The following is a 16,798-nucleotide window of genomic DNA, read 5'->3' on the forward strand; positions in this document are numbered from 1 at the left end:
ACTCTTACCCAGCATATAAATATACAATGCTACAGGGCTGTATGGTGACTATAGACGGTCCTTTTAAAGTATGTAAGAGCTACATAAGTGAGGCAGTCGAAAATATTAATTATGCAATATAAATTATATTTTCTCTAAGTTTAGGAATTTTAATACTCTTTTAATTCTTTATACAGAAACTACATGTTCAATAATTAGTGACTAGGCCGTTTTAGCTTTATACTATTGTAGCTTGATAAATTCCCTGGAATGAACAACGTAAGTGCAAGATCTGTGTTTTTAACGGACTCTAAATAGGAGAGAATAATGAATGGTAACAGACTAACTGTTAAATCAATAGCGTAAGTACCGCAAATGGAGCACAACTGCAATTTATGGACTACAGTAACGGCCTGCGGGTGATTCTACTATTAATTAAGCGGTTAGGTAACAGAAATATGGAATATTCTAGGTCTAGTAACCTTAGAAACGACTCTTCAGGCAATTTGCGTTTAAATATCAATTCATTTGCCTAACCCATCTTCTAGCTGCCCTGATACAGTATGTTCTCAACACGTGAAAAAGAAAAGCGTGCTAGCGCGGGGACCACAGTGTAGAAGTGATGAGAGGCGTAAATAATCTGTGGATAAAGCCAGAGACCCAGGCTGTGGGTCTCTGGAGCAGCATGTAGCGTAATGTTAGGTAATGTTCAAATTCGGTTCAGATACCTGAAGGCACCTATCTTTATAAAATTGTGTGTGTGTGTGTTATAATACCAGGATATAAACGAATATGAATTGCTTGAGGTTTTGATATGAATTTACTATGGTGCGTTAGCTGCAGTTGAACACGTTACCGCTAGAGGGCACACTAACACCGCAGACACTTGACCTTCAGGTTCATTTTGCTCACAGCAAAGCCGGAACTTTATTATTCACTGACATTTTCATTTTAAATAACACGAAAACAGCGATGTGTGGTATATTTGGAATTAACTCCCAAGAACAATACTACAATAATAATAACTATACATATATTACACAAACCCACATGCAGATGAGAGGCACATTCAATTTTCATAATAAAACCTACTGCATGGATAGAGCTGCAAACACATCAGCCAAGGACGCCAGATTAACGCAAAAATATGTTTTCATCAGGTCTGTCTAACTTTCTCATTAATTTCCATATTTCAAAGTTTATTCTCTTATATAAGAACAGCTTATTTTCCAAAATTATATTTCTGCAGAATTGCAACACTACACCCTATCATTAATATTGCCATTAAAAACTAGAATACATGGACAAACTAATTACAGGTGATTTACAAACAACCTGCAGTGTTTGGGGGACTCTGTGTACTGGGACTATATAGAGATATGGGTATTTAGTCCTGCATAAGATCCAAAAACCACCTGGAGTGAAGTAAAAATAAACATCGATGGAGTGGACCAATGGGGATAAAGCTTGCCTCAGTGCTTTAAGCAGTTGTCATGGAAATTGTCACCCATGTGATGTATGGCGACCCTGTCCCAGTGGTTCTGTTGGCGATTGGTGGGTGCAGAGCAAGGCCGCGCCCTCTTCCTCCTCGTGGTATTGAAGACGAGCAGCCCGAGTGTGGTTAAGGTGAGGAAGAGGCAGACCGCGAAGAAGAGCAGAGCCTTGTTTTCCAGAATCTTGCCACACACTGCACAGTCCTCCTGGGCCGCGGCCTGTAGACAGGGCTCACGGCTCTGCGTGGCCGGGAAGCCCTGCCGGGCGATTATCTCCCTATACACAGCGACGGAAGATTTGGCGCTGCACTGGTGCTCGGGGGAGGTGAACAGGCCGAAGCGTGGGCCATGGCGGTCCTGGAGATTCCAGACGTAGAAGCCCTGGATGTTCACGGCGTCTACCACGTAGGCTGGGGAACGGAGAGAAAATGGGTAATATCAGTCCAGTTCTTACTGAGCCACATACAGATCATACTAGTCCTTCCAGCCAGTGTCTGTTGTAGCCACTTTTTCCAGTGTGACACCACCCACTTTGATATGGTTACAGAGAAACATAAACCGTCCTCTCTGCAGGGACAGAGAGTGGCTTAGGCACCTCTTTCTACCTTCTGGAGAAAATTTTTCCATGTATATTCAATTTCTCTCTGTACACTACTACGTGAGGCAGAAAAGATGGAAATTCTGGTGTTTTCAAACTACCTGAACATTAATCTCGTCCAAATCTGTTTATTTTCACGCTAAGGTAGGTTTACCTTTGGAGTCATCATAGTGTGTGCGTGTGTGTGTGTGTGCATGCGTGTGTGTGTGTGTGCGTGCATGCATGTGTGTGTGTGTGTGTGTATGAGCAGGTTTACCTATCCTTATGGGGACATAATGTCCCCATAACGTGATAAATATCCGTTTTTTTTCCCTTATGGGGACCGGTTTCCTGGTCCCCATAAGGGAAAACTCTATTTTATAAAAATCGGTGACTGCTATGAAAAAACTAAAAATGCAAAAACTCTTGTATTTTGTTAGGTTACTTATGGTTATGGTTAGGGCAGGGTGGGGGTTAAGGTTGTCATAGTTAGTGTTAGCATTTTTCCCATTGAAATGAATGAGTGGTCCCCATAAGGATATGTTTACCCTACATGTGCGTGCGTGTGTGTGTGTGTGTGTGTGTGTGTATGAGCGGTCCCATAAAGATATGTTTACCCGACAAGTGCATGCGTGCGTGTGTGTGTGTGGGTTATGTATATATTATACTGTAGAGACTAAATGTCCCCCACAATGTGATAAAAACCTATTATATTAGAAATGAATGGAGACTCCCCACAAAGATATAACTACAAACCTGTCTGTGTCTGTGTGTGTGTCTGTTTGCCTGTAGGCCACGTTAACTGATAACACAGCAAACCTGGCTACAGAGCAGGAGAGATGATGTCCACATCTTGATTTACACACATATACTATCTTTCTGCGTCAGCTTTGCCTTTATTATTTCAAAGGTCCTTCATGCGTTGTGTTTATGAGCCCAGAATCTGTCTGCTTGGGTAAACAAACACCTTTGGTTTGAGGCGTCACGTTAAAAAACACGAGATTAAAGCAGGATTGGTGGAATTCTGAGAGAGAGAGAGAGGGAGATGAAGAAGGCATTACGCTGAAATGTGTCTGTGTTGGGTGAAGACCTCTAATAAAATCGTATTGAAGCGAAGAGCGACCTCTTTCTGTTATACTTGATACTTAGTTATACTTGATTGATTGAGTGTGTAATATTAGATACTTTGTTATACTTGATTGATTGAGTTTGTAATACTTGATACTTTGTTATATTTAATTGATTGAGTTTGTTATATTCGATACTTTGTTATACTTGATTGATTGATTGAATTTGTTATACTTGATACTTTGTTATACTTGATTGGTTATCTCATTGCAGTCCAGCACTTGTGCAGTATTTCCAGGAGTGAAGCCCATATTTCTGTACCACGCTAACATGTTGAAATTCATTTACTATATATAGCAAAATGTAAAAAGCTACGTATCAAAAATTAAGTAGCCTTACCCTTGAGCGCCTCCTGCAGGTAGCTCTGTAGGTAATATTGCCTTAGCTGGTCATCTCGGAAGGCCCTGTCATCTACTCCACTGGCCGTGACAATGATGGAGGTGTCGCCATACCGCCTCTTAAACCAGCACAGCACCCGCCGGAGGCCCCAGGGTACGAGGGCCTGACCCAGGGGCGAGGAGGCCCATGTGGGGTCCAGGAAAAGCTGGGAGTCGTGGTCTGGGAGCTGCTGGAGGCTGCTGTTAGCACGGTAGTGCGACACCAGGCGGGTGGTGAAGTGACTGACGGCGATGAAGTCGAGAGCCCCTCGCAACTCCGTCTCCTCAGCCCGGCTGAAGCGGGGTAGGGTTCCCACCGACAGGCCCAGCCGGTTCTTGTTCTGCAGGTACTCCCTCACCTCTCTTGGGTAGTCTGCTCCTCCTCCTCCTGCTTCTCCTTGTGCCAGTAGGAGTGGGTCGAGGAAGAGGGCCATCTCGAAGAGCAGGAAACGCGTGGCGGCCACGCGATGGGACTCCAGGAAGGGGTTGGCGGGCTCGGCCCAATCGGCGTGCAGCGAGAAGGACACCCGGGCCCCGTGCCGTCCACGGAACTCCCGGTCGTAAAGGCGCCAGGCTGCAGCATGCGCCAGGAGCAGGTGATGGGCCACCAGGTAGGAGTCACCGGCGTCGTAGGCTTGGCTGAGCCGGTTGGGCTCGTTGATGGTGATCCAGAGCGGCACCCAGGCCCCCAGCTCGCGGAAGCAGAGCTCAGCGTAATCCCGGAAGGTATCCACGGTGCTGCGGTTCAGCCAGCCGCCCGAGTCGTGGAGGGGTGCGGGAAGACCCAGCAGCGGGGGATTATGGGTAGGGTAATAGAGCGTCACCATGGGCCGAATGTTCCGCGCCCGAAGCTCCTTCAGCATGCAGCGGTAATAGCGTAAGGCCTCCGTGTCGACGACGGACAGGTCGCCCCGCGGCAGCACCAGGGACCAGTTCAGAGAGAAGCGATAGTGAGTGACCCCCGTGGCGGCCAGCAGCCGGACATGCTGCTGGATGGCCAGGAAATCTGTGCACTGGGCCCCACGCGTCTTAAGCCGCACCCCCAGGACGGGACGCAGGGCTCCGTCTCCAGTCAGGTTCCAGCTGTACAGGTGGGGGTCCGTGAACTGCGGCGAGAAGGGCCTGAAGTTAACCTGCGGGAGAGAGCGACCCCAGAGAAAGCAAGGTAACAGGAGATGAAGCGGAATGTGTGCTTTGCGAACGTAGGGGTACAGATACACCGGAATGATTTTGTTTCCATCCCATCTTCTCTACTTTGAGACATACTAACATGGAGAGACGAGAGAGACTTGGAGTCTAAGCAGTATTTCGGGGGGGGGGGGGGGGCGGTGAAAGGCCATTGGACATGTGACTATTCTGCCAAGGATGAGATTCGAACTGCCCCCATTAGGAGACTCTTTGGTACAGTTCTTTGTCATTAGTATTGGTTTCGGGTTCAGACCCCTACCACGTCCCTTATGTTTGGCACTAAGCTCTATATAAACTACAAATATGCCCCAATACAAACTGATTAAGCTCGTTAAAGCTAAACAAACTGTTCTGAACAGAAGCTTCTGCTGAGTAAATATGTGATTTGTTGGTATGAAATTCTGGGATTCCACTGCTGATTCCCTGTGCTGCATTATTTTTGGATTTTCCGGATTCGCGGTTCCTGAGGTCTCAGCCCACTTGCTGGCTCTGCACTCACCTGCAGCGTGGAATCTGACACCCCCCACTGGAAGTCACAGGAGAAGCGACCCTGAACATCCCTCGTCTCCTCGCCGCCGGGAAAGCCATTGTCGGCGATGACCCGACTGTAGAAAAAGGCGGACGTCTTGGGCACTCGTGTCCGGTTCTGGTGCAGGAAGTCCACGTGGAAGAGGCCACGCCTCATCGCGTAGCCGTAGTTCCACTCGAAGCCGTCGAGCAGCGACCACACCGTGTAGCCGAACACGCGGACGCCATCGTGGACGATGGCTGTGAGAGAGTGAAGGAGCATCGAGAAGCGAGGGGTTAGAGCTCACAGGAAACGTTTCGGAGAAACATTGGGCAGCAGGGCACGGGGAGACCGTCCTCCTTACCTTGAAGGACTTGGTTGATGAATTTCTTCAGGGAGTAGATGGCCACGGTGTCCTCCGTTCCCACAGCGGCATCTGAAAACCAGCCGTTCTCCACGATGAAGACGTCCGGTCTGTGGTACTCCAGGTGGATCCAACTCAGAACCCGACGCAGATCCGGGGACACCTGCTGGCCGAACCGTACCGGGTTCTGCACCGTCCGCAGATTGTTGGGCCCGAAGGAGAGGGCAAAGAAATCAGCCGTGCCTTTGATCAGCTGTCGCTCCGCCTCCATGAACTCGGGAACAAGATCTCGGTGTCGGCTCTTCAGCGAGGCTGGATAGTCACCTCTGCCGTGGATGGGTTCGGCGAACCAGCCCAGCACGGCCTCCATGGACTCCTGGCACCGGTCCACGTTCGTCTGCCAGTCCTGCCCCTTGTAGGGCTCCACCCAGTGGCTGCCAAGGGCAATTGACACCATACCCCTCTGCTGAGGGCGAAACCGCCGGTCGTATGTGTGCCATGCTTTTGCATGAGCCTGAAAACACAGAGTAAACAACTCAAATGAAAAACAGCTTTTTATTAATTATCTGCGTAAAATGTCAACGCAGAAAAGGAGCTGGCATCAGATTGGCCAGAAAAGAGTTTATCATTATGCTCCTTAACGGTTCAACAGCGAAACGCTTGACTGCATTAACGCTGTATTTTAACGCCGTGACACTCATCGGTGAAACTGCAAGAGACGCTAAATCACATCAGTGCTTAAAACAATACGCCGTGGGTCACGTTTATCACCCAGCCTCCGGCACCCCCTTCAGAAAACACAGCCGCTGATTTAATCAAGCTCCCCTGATACGCTTCAGAAATAATCCTCTCCCCAGCCAGACTTTGACCCCCAGCCCCCCCTCTGCCTGCTTCAGGGCAGCATCGGCATTGTGTATGTTACCACCGCCCTTCCGTGGGGCACACCACACCGGGGGGGGGGGGGGGGGGCAGCCGCTGCTTCACCCCGCTGCATTTAACTGCTGACAGACTCGGCAAATTAGTGCTGCAATGTGTCACGTTTGTGCTCCAATCGCATGGCTGGACGCAAAGAGCTTAAAATAAACATACCCCACTGAACATGTAGGCTAACTCGCGTTCAGATGAATGGAAAAAATATATGTTATTGATTCTGGAAATTGTGTCAGACACAATAAAAATATGATTATAATAATATTATAGAAGGAAAACGATAAGGGCTATCAACCTAAAATTAGCTACATCAGAAGCATTGGGGTAGTTTGCAAACCCTACAGACTATTTAAAGGTAATAAAAGTGTTACATACGTGCTGTGATCTGTTTTGCTGTGGCTAATCTGCACGGTGAGCCTGCATTGCGAAACACAGCTGCGGCAGACGAGGCCGCCGGGACGTACCCTGAGGAGGTTGTGGCCGGCGGTGAAAGCGGCCGCAGGGCCCCTCGCATCCCCCGGCGCATGTAAACCGCTCCCGTAGCCATGCCAGGCCACCAGGAAGGGGTTGTGCACGGTGATCCAGTAGCGGACGCGGTCTCCGTAAGCCAGGAAGCAGAAGGCCGCGTACTCGTCAAACACGTCGACCAGGGAGTCGTTCAGCCAGCCGCCGTAGCGCTCCTGCAGACTCAGGGGGAGGTCCCAGTGGTACAGGGTGACAACAGGCGCTATCCCTTCTTCCCGCAGCCGGTCGATGAGGCGGCTGTAATAGGCTACGCCGGCGGCATTGGGCGGCTCCGAGGCGATCCCGTTTGGGAAGATCCTGGCCCAGGAAATGGAGAAGGCGTAGAAACGCACCCCCAGGCTCTTCAAGGAGGCGACGTCGTCCTCCCAGCGCTCGTAGCCGTCGCTGGCCACGTCGGCCGTCTCTCCGGGGGACCGGGCGTGGGCGTGAGTGAAGCTGTCCCAGACGGAGGGTCCCTTCCCATCCCGGTCCCAGGCTCCCTCCGTCTGGAAGGCCGAGCTTCCGGCGCCCCAGAGGAAGTCCGGCGGGAAGGTGGCGTGGAGGAAGAGCTGACTGGCATTGAAGGCGCTGAGAGCCCCTGCCGGGCGCTGCCACACGGACCTGCCCTCGCCTGCCGCCCTGGCGCCACCCACGCAGCAAAGCAGCATCAGCAGCGACAGCCCGGCCGGGCAAACCGCGCTCGGGGCACGGCGCATGCTGGGGGGTGCAGGGCCTGCGAGGAGAAGCGACGGGGATGGGGTCCCGCTCAGGGCGACAGAGCAGTCAAGGGGAGCCCGTCTGGGGCCATGCCGACGCCTCAGCCCACCGACGGATCCTGGGGGGTCTCGCAGCAGGACAGCTGCACGGTTCAGTCTCCATCTGAGGCCTCGCTGGCTTGGATTCCCCTATCTACACCAAGGGCAGGAATCAGGCTCTGCGACAGCGTGGAAGGAGGATGACTCTGTCAATGATTAGCCTGGACTCTGATCTCCACGATGGCGGAGAACAGCGGAGATCAACGCTACTCCAGCTGCTGACTCTCTCTCTCTCTCTCTCTCTCTCCCTGTCGCACTTTCTCTTCCCCGTTTGCCATATATCACTCCCTTCCTCATTAAATTGCCATTGAGGTTGCCCTTATCTAACTATTAAGCCATCTCTCTCCATCTTTCCCTCTGCCTTTCTAACTCTGTGTTTCTCTCTCTCAGATCTTATTTGTCCCCTGCCCCCCCCCCCCCCCCAGGGCCACCAAGGATAAATGGACACACCTTGACAAAGAGGCTTGTGTTTTACGTCAGTGGTGTGAAATCCCTAGCACCATTAAAATGTACTCACCATTTCTGTGAGGTCAACGTCGTCACCACAGACTCTGCTTCTTGTTTGTGTGTGTGACGCGTTTGAAGACCCCCTCCCCGTGACCCCCATCTCTTCTCCTGTTGTCCCTGTCACTATTCAGGTTTCATCTGTGTTACTGATGAATAATCTCAATAGACCCAGCTAGCTAATGATTATAAAACGAGAACAGAGACCATTCAGAGACCACCCCCACCCCCCCGACTCAAGGCCTACCGTACCTGTCTGTAGCACGATGCCCAGTGAATGACTATGAAGACTCTGCTCAGCCACATGCAAGCTGCCACGCATCACATATAGATTTATGGACAAAGTTGAGCTCGGATCGTTGTGAAACTGAACTTTGAAGACAGTCAACCTGGCTTATGTTGCTAAACAGGATTGCGGGCCACTGCACTCAAATCATCATTTTATTTTGTGTTAGCCAGGAGACCTCACTGTCCCTCCCCTCATCCGAGGTCCCTAGAACCTTAACAGAAACAAGGTGTGCAGGTTTTATCAGAAACAAATTAGCCTTAGAGTTCAATGCAAGAGATAATAATGTGCTGGAAAAATCAGTCTCCTTTTATTTTGTAAAAGCATGAAACTTTGTGCTGTAATATTCTTAAGGCAAGCCTTTGTTTTTCTTTTTAAAAAAAACATGACATTTTTATCTGACTGGCACTAAAAACTTAATGAGATTTAATGCACTTGCACGACCCAGATTTTGGGTCATTCTCTGTCATTTCCTCAGCAAACTCGCTGAATGACGCATCTGCGTCAGCAGCTGCGTTGGTGTATTTAGGTGGAGTGCATTAATCAGGGTGACGTCAGACAAGCAGCGAGACGAACGTCCACCACCCGGACTCGTCTAGCACAGACATCAGTGTGTCTGGTGAAACTTCTCCAGAACATGATTAGGAGGTAGACTGACAGCTGCTCGGTGCACTACGTGTTCTTCAGGTTTGTTTGTTTTTTAAGTGTCGTGCAGGATGGGATAGAGGCTTTCAACCTTTTGATGACCGGCGTATGTTACGCACAAATTTCACGGACCATTAGAACTTTTCAGCTGACGGGGGATTCAGGGTTAGATGAATGGACCAGATTTTATAAGCTTTGCAGTTTCCATCTTTTTTCAGTCATGAATGTCAGGGCTGACAAAAACAGACTTAACCTATAAATATATACTTTGTTTCTAGAAATTAACGAGCCTATCCCTCAAACGTCCAGCGTTACATGGCCCAGTGGCTGGAAACGCCTAATGTAGGACAGTCCCATCTGGACCGTTAACTGCATTTGACCTAAGACAGATTCCATAAACCAATCTTATCATGGGCAGCTGCAATACCAGCCGCAAACGATGGCTCCTATTTCACAGACGTCAATAAGGAAACAGGCCCTGTAGTTTGGCTGTAGGGGGGGAAAAAAATCGGGTTTTGGTTCAAACAGTACGCAGCTAAAATGTGGGACGCAGGCGGGATTGATTTATAGTGGTACGGCTCTACTGATATCCTTACTGTCGTTTACCTCTTACATCATCGGATGCCCTGCATTCGATTACAAACCGAAACGGCAAAGATGTCCTGCACCACCTGACAATTTCCTTTGGCCCAAAGGCACAGTTTTCAAGAAAGCACACAAAAATCAGATGTGGTCGTCAGAGAGAAAGGTCTGCATCCGCATGTCCCAGAGCGAGGTGGTGGAGCATGTAGCCTGAGACACGCTGCGTCCTACACGCAGGAAGATAAACACCTGACTTTGGTACATCGAGATTACAGGGAAAAGAGCAATAATGTTGTCTGTGTTGAACCCGATGTGATCCAAGGCCAGCAGATATTGTTTATGGCAACCTTTGGATATGCATTATGTTCCTTGTTCCAGAACATGATGGTGCACACAACGAGGGCTATATCTGTGCATTTTTATAGCACCAACACCTCTTCATCTCCGCCCCAACTAGATTTCACTACCTGTTTCACCAAGATAAGCCATAGTTGATGTGTAGATGAGGGGCATATAGATACACATTTTTGTGAGAAGGTATTTACTGATCTTTTTCCTGTGGATTTTAGAGAAGGAGTAAATGAGCTTTTATTTGTGTTGTGGGCTGGAAGGCAGCGCAAAGTGTGAAGGTGTGAGCCAATCACATGATTTAATGCTTTATTAGTCTAGAGTGTATCTTTACCCAATGTGTATCAGCGCTACTCAACACGGAGGCAACACGCAATAGCTACTCTGAAAGCCTGAAGAGATATTCAGACATAAATTTGCTTCCTAAAAATCCATAAACCGGTTTTCCATTTCTAACAGTGACCTTTTATCCCAGACAGGTGTGTGCTTGTGGCACTAAGCCACCACACCTTCAGATCTGGGCTGTCCTTTGTGAAATCCAAATAGCAGAATGCTTAAAGTACATAGATATGAAGATGGTGTTGATGCTGGCTTAGAACGCCGATGATGATGATGATGATGGATGTTGAGGGCGTGACACACCGTTCAGCCCCATCTGCCCGCTTGACTTCACACCCCACCAACATCACACAGGTCTACACCCCTTCGCTGCCCCACCGATCAGGGATTAATAACGTCCCATTACGTCTGCGGCAAACAAAAAAAGGTCTTTCCATAGGGGAACGCAACTAAAAAGTTTTTAAGTTAGTTTTGACGATTTTATTTCCTTAGTCATCAAGTCAGTAATGTAGGAATCAAGCCGTCAGTTTCATAAGTGCACAGAAGGTGAATAAGCATATGCTCGCGGTTACATTTTTATAAATCGTTAACACTTGCAGTATCCATGGCACTTATCTGGCCATAAAGTAATTAGTTATATTGTTACGGGAGGTGATGTTTTCTCACTCTTAGCTGCCGCGATGTGCTGAAGTATCGCTTTATTTGTCACGTTCCGCTAAGTAAATTTCCATCGCAGGTAAAATGGACCGAGTCGCTAAAGCTAAATTAGTCGATAAGTAAACATAGATACGACAAATACAGTTTGTTTTATAACGTCTCCGTTCATGACCTGGTTTCCCCAGTTGTTTTTCTCGTTTCTGCCCCCCCCCACTTGAGCGCCACCCTGTGATCCTGAACCGCATCCATTCCCTAATTAGCAGGAACCTGAAAAACAGGAGCAGTACTGGGACATTTTATTACCGGGAAAGAAGCCTTTCTGGGCAACACAGGATGCCAGTCCAGCACCGGGTACATTCATACACAGTATGAGTAAGCAGACAGTGCGTGTTTTTGGGTTGCGAGAGGAAACCTTCTACCATGCAAACTCTACATGCACGCGCGCGCACACACACACACACACACACAGACCTGTACTCATATCTTTGTGGGGACTCTCCATTCATTTCTATGGGCATAACCATAATCTCAACAATGACAACCTTAACCCCTACCCAGCCCTAAACTTAACCATAAGTAACCAAACAAATTACAAGACTTTTGGCATTTTTAGTTTTATGATTGCAGTCACAGATATTTATTAAATTGAATTTGCCCTTACCGAAAAAAATCGTCAAAATAAAAGGTTTTTATCACATTGTGGGGACATTTGGTCGCCACAATAAAATGTATAGCTGGACCTCTCTCTCTCACACACACATACAGAGAGAGAGAGAGATATTGGGATTCGAACCCTAAAGTTGAGGCAACAGCGCCACCCACTGAGCCACCTGGACAGATACACCGCATTCACAATATCTATGGGCTCATTAGTGGCTGATTGACTGAATGTTTAAAATGTCACGGAGACCCTGAGCTGCCCAGTATAACACCCAGCGTACAGCGGCCTGTGAGAGAGAGCCAGTGTTCTGCAGTGAATAACACCCAGCCTACAGCGGCCTGTGAGGGAGAGCCAGTGTTCTGCAGTGAATAACACCCAGCATACAGCGGCCTGTGAGGGAGAGCCAGTGTTCTGCAGTGAATAACACCCAGCATACAGCGGCCTGTGAGGGAGAGCCAGTGTTCTGCAGTGAATAACACCCAGCCTACAGCGGCCTGTGAGGGAGAGCCAGTGTTCTGCAGTGAATAACACCCAGCCTACAGCGGCCTGTGAGGGAGAGCCAGTGTTCTGCAGTGAATAACACCCAGCGTACAGCGGCCTGTGAGAGAGAGCCAGTGTTCTGCAGTGAATAACACCCAGCCTACAGCGGCCTGTGAGGGAGAGCCAGTGTTCTGCAGTGAATAACACCCAGCATACAGCGGCCTGTGAGGGAGAGCCAGTGTTCTGCAGTGAATAACACCCAGCATACAGCGGCCTGTGAGGGAGAGCCAGTGTTCTGCAGTGAATAACACCCAGCCTACAGCGGCCTGTGAGGGAGAGCCAGTGTTCTGCAGTGAATAACACCCAGCGTACAGCGGCCTGTGAGGGAGAGCCAGTCTTCTGCAGTGAAATGATAAGACCACAGATACGTAGAAAAATTACTGGTTTTCCAGTTACTAAAATTACGAGTTAGAATCCCCCCCCCGAAAATTTGCATCCGATGCGAAATCTAAATATTTGCATGAGAAAATGTGTCAATTTAATGTATTTAGGCCCTGGTACAAGCCTATTATAGTATATTTTCAAGTTTTCCATAATTTATCATCTTCAAGTACGCCTCTATAAAATCCAAAACCTTCGTTGAGTGTTGAGTGCAAAAATATATATATATTTTTTTTTTTTCTGTGTCACACTTCAGACTTAATCTAAGCACTAAGCATAATACTCCACATTGATGTGCCCATTTTTTAAATCTGTCTCCTTGAAAGACGATGGTGATATTTACTTGAAACACTCACCATCTCAAATTTTCCGTCAGACGAACTGTTTTTCTGGCTCCTGTTAAACTGGACTGACACTTATTTATAGATTAGATGCGCACTAACAAGCAGATGACCATTATACAATCACAAAGATGGCTAGTTTTTTTTTTTATTGAAGTTAATTTGTTGCTCGTACAAGCATTTCAATGCAAATAAACCTTCCATAGTTTGCATGAAGTAGTTTCCTACCAATTAAGTTTAATTTCACCAGTTTAATGTTTATTTTAAGAAGTCTAAAAATAAACTGGAATTGCTTTTCTCACTACACTATATTGTATCCTGTTTTCCTACTTGCATGATAGAGTTGCGTTGATTTGTAATACTGTACTGTGATTGTTTTACTTCTGTTAAATAAAACAACAGCAACCCACACTTGGGGGGGTGCGGGGGTTACCTCTAACCTACAGTTACAGTATCTCCCAGTAGAGGGCAGGCTAAACCAATCCATGGCTAAAAAAATCAATAACTCCTAGCACAATTAGAGTGATGCATCTTCAAGGTTAGGCTCCACAAATAAGGTAAATGTGCAGCATTTCAATGACCGGCGCTAAAAATACAGGCAGAAATGTAGAAGCAGACATTAGCTCCAGCTCACCTTCAAACTGCAGTGGATTTTATCGCTCGTTTTGTCAGACAAACCCAAGGTCACGGCGTTTATGCACCGTATGATTTATTCCAAGGGCTAACACAAAGCTCTTTTATTATAGTTATTGATTATGAAACGTCCCGTCCTGAATAAAAAAAGATGAATCATGTAGACTCTGGGTGCTGTCCCGGTCAGTCTGTATGTGATGGAGTACTTCAGCGCCTCATCAGCACTGTATTATTTTTGTTTCATGACGTTTTTACGTGTTTTACGCCGGCAGACGGACACACATGCGCCGACATTTACAACTACTGCGTTCGTACTGTCAAGTAACAAATACTGCGTTCGTACTGTCAAGTAACAAATACTGCGTTCGTACTGTCAAGTAACAAGTACTTCATTCGTACTGTCAAGTAACAAGTACTGCGTTCGTACTGTCAAGTAACAAGTACTGTGTTCGTACTGTCAAGTAAAACGCACCCAGTCTGGTTCGATGTCAAAAGTTGGTGTTATCTTGCAATGAAAGAGGCTTGGGTACTGATACACACCCCCCCCCCCCCAGGAAAAAAGATCCATGTTCTGTCACTAATAGGTGCCCCTGAAACCTGGGGGAGTGGAGTCTGATCTCAGAGTATCGAATGCAGTCGAGGCACCATCCTGCCACGAGTACAAGGACACAAAGTAAACGGGAAAATACGTATTACCCCCCTAACAAACAGATTAAAGCAGAAATGAATACTAACAATACTAACAATAATAATAATTATTATAATAATAAACGAGTGACTACAGCTATAGGCCTAAGCCTCCTTCAGACCGTTCGTGATAAACGAGCCGCCGTTTGACGGGCGTAGTGGCCGCAGCTGCCCGCCCTGCGAATCCCGCGTCAGCCTGGGGGGTCATGGCGCGACGGCCTTGACCAGACCGCTACCGGGGGAGACGCAGAAGCCCTTATTAGTATTCTCCCCGCCGTTCCTTTGTAAACACAGTGAGAGGTCACAGTGTGGCTGAGTAACGTTGTGAGCGTGTGGGCCCCTTACAGGCAGACAGGCCAGTCCCCTGCCTCGCTCACGCAGCCTGAGTAGCCAGGTCATGCTAACGAGGCTGACAGCTAACACGCCGCTTTTAAACACCTTACACACCTCCTGTCTGCTTATTTAACATGGTGGTAGAGTGGTTATCACTATTAACTTACATCTCTGCGACCCGGGTTTGAGTCTCCAGCATGGTTCCATTTGTGTGGAGTTTGCATGTTTTCCTCGTGTTGTTTTGGGGAGGTTCCTCTGGGTTCTCTACAGTCCAAAAAACATGCTGAGGCTGATTGGAGTTACCAACCTGCCCATAGGGATAAATGTGAGTGACCGGTGTGTGAGTGACTGGTGTGTGAGTGACTGGTGTGTGAGTGACTGGTGTGTGAGTGACCGGTGTATGAGTGACCGGTGTGTGAGTGAGTGGTGTGTGAGTGTACCCTGTGATGGGTTAGCGCCCTGTGATGGGTTGGCGCCCCACCCTGGGAGGATCCCCATCTTGTGCCGATAGGCTCTGGGCCCCCATGACCCCAAACGGTTATATAAAATGGATGTATGGTTGGATTATATAACTTGTGTTGTATGTTTTCTTTAGAGCACAATCCATGAAGCAGGAAAGCATTTCACTCCACATACTGTACAGTGTATGTTTATGTCTGTGACAAACAGAACCTGGAACATCTGGAACCCCCCCCCCCCCCCAAAGCAGGTTATCACTGCCCCTGTTTCTCAGCAGGTGGTTCTCTGCACCTCTCTGGCTATTGTGGGGTTGTGGCCAGAAGGTACATTAGAGAGATGACAGTGACATCATGCCGGAAGCCCGGCGACCCCCCCCACAGACTGGGGGGGGGGGGGGGGGGGTGTATTTGATAGATGCTGGGCAAGGTCTGTGTGGAAGCCAACTGGTGTATAAATCCAAGGTGACCTGTAGGATTTACAGGCCATTTCACACTTCGCTAAAACTGTCACTGACACATTAATTACGAATCATTTATTAACTGACCAGATAAATAGCTACTGACAGATCGTTATGCTACAGAATGGTGCAAGATGGAGGCAACTGAACAGGGTACAGATGCTATTTCAATGCAAATAAATCCATCCATCCATTTTCTGAAAACCACTTATTATGTTCAGGATCGCAGAGGGTCTGGAGCCAATCCTGGAGGCTGCAGGAGCAAGGCAGTGACCAACCCAGGATAGGGCGCCAACCTATCACAGGGCTCACACACCCAACAGTCACTCACACACCAACCTATCACAGGGCTCACACACCCAACAGTCACTCACACACCAACCTATCACAGGGCTCACACACCCAATAGTCACTCACACACCAACCTATCACTCACACACCCAACAGTCACTCACACACCAACCTATCACAGGGCTCACACACCCAACAGTCACACACACCAACCTATCACAGGGCTCACACACCCAACAGTCACTCACACACCAACCTATCACAGGGCTCACACACCCAACAGTCACTCACACACCAACCTATCACAGGGCTCACACACCCAACAGTCACTCACACACCAACCTATCACAGGGCTCACACACCCAACAGTCACTCACACATCAACCTATCACAGGGCTCACACACCCAACAGTCACTCACACACCAACCTATCACAGGGCACAGTATGAATCTTTGGCCCATATTTTTCTGTCCAGGACTGTGTGTCTCTCATTGGTGACTAAGTACATTAGTACTGCTTGTCTTGAGAGGCTCATATTTTAAATGAAAATAATAAAATGGGGAAGTTGGTGTGTGGCTCTCTGGGTAAGGACACTGCTCCTGTGACCAGAAGATTACTGGCTCAAATCCCATGATCAGATGAGTGATGTCACTGCTGGCCCCTTAACCCCAATCGCTCCAGGGACTGTGACTGTTTTCACAAATGTACGCCACTCTGGATAAAAGTGTCCGATAAAGGTCCTCTTTTGCTGCAGATCTACTCAGGATGTTGTGAAGAGAAATTTGTAACT

The 16,798-nt window shown here is 48.1% G+C and overlaps 1 protein-coding gene across 1 annotated transcript; it reads right to left on the minus strand.

Moving 5' to 3' along the window:
* Positions 1-922: 922 nt before the first annotated feature.
* On the minus strand, positions 923-8,232 carry klb (klotho beta). The gene is made up of 5 exons (XM_023790861.2): positions 7,009-8,232; positions 5,615-6,128; positions 5,242-5,510; positions 3,517-4,687; positions 923-1,882 (listed from the first exon to the last, which is right to left on the minus strand). Exons 1-5 carry the CDS (start codon positions 7,762-7,764, stop codon positions 1,452-1,454), a joined length of 3,141 nt encoding a protein of 1,046 aa, XP_023646629.2. The 5' UTR covers positions 7,765-8,232; the 3' UTR covers positions 923-1,451.
* Positions 8,233-16,798: the final 8,566 nt, after the last annotated feature.

The sequence above is a fragment of the Paramormyrops kingsleyae genome, chromosome 12 (assembly GCF_048594095.1).
Source record: "Paramormyrops kingsleyae isolate MSU_618 chromosome 12, PKINGS_0.4, whole genome shotgun sequence".
Taxonomy (NCBI): domain Eukaryota; kingdom Metazoa; phylum Chordata; class Actinopteri; order Osteoglossiformes; family Mormyridae; genus Paramormyrops; species Paramormyrops kingsleyae.

Coding starts and splice junctions, on each gene's coding strand:
- klb (XM_023790861.2), bottom strand. CDS start 7,764: ATGCGCCGTGCCCCGAGCGCGGTTTGCCCGGCCGGGCTGTCGCTGCTG. Junction 4,688..5,241: donor TGTCAGATTCCACGCTGCAG/GTGAGTGCAGAG, acceptor TCTCTCCCGCAG/GTTAACTTCAGGCCCTTCTC. Junction 1,883..3,516: donor CCTGCAGGAGGCGCTCAAGG/GTAAGGCTACTT, acceptor TCCGTTCCCCAG/CCTACGTGGTAGACGCCGTG.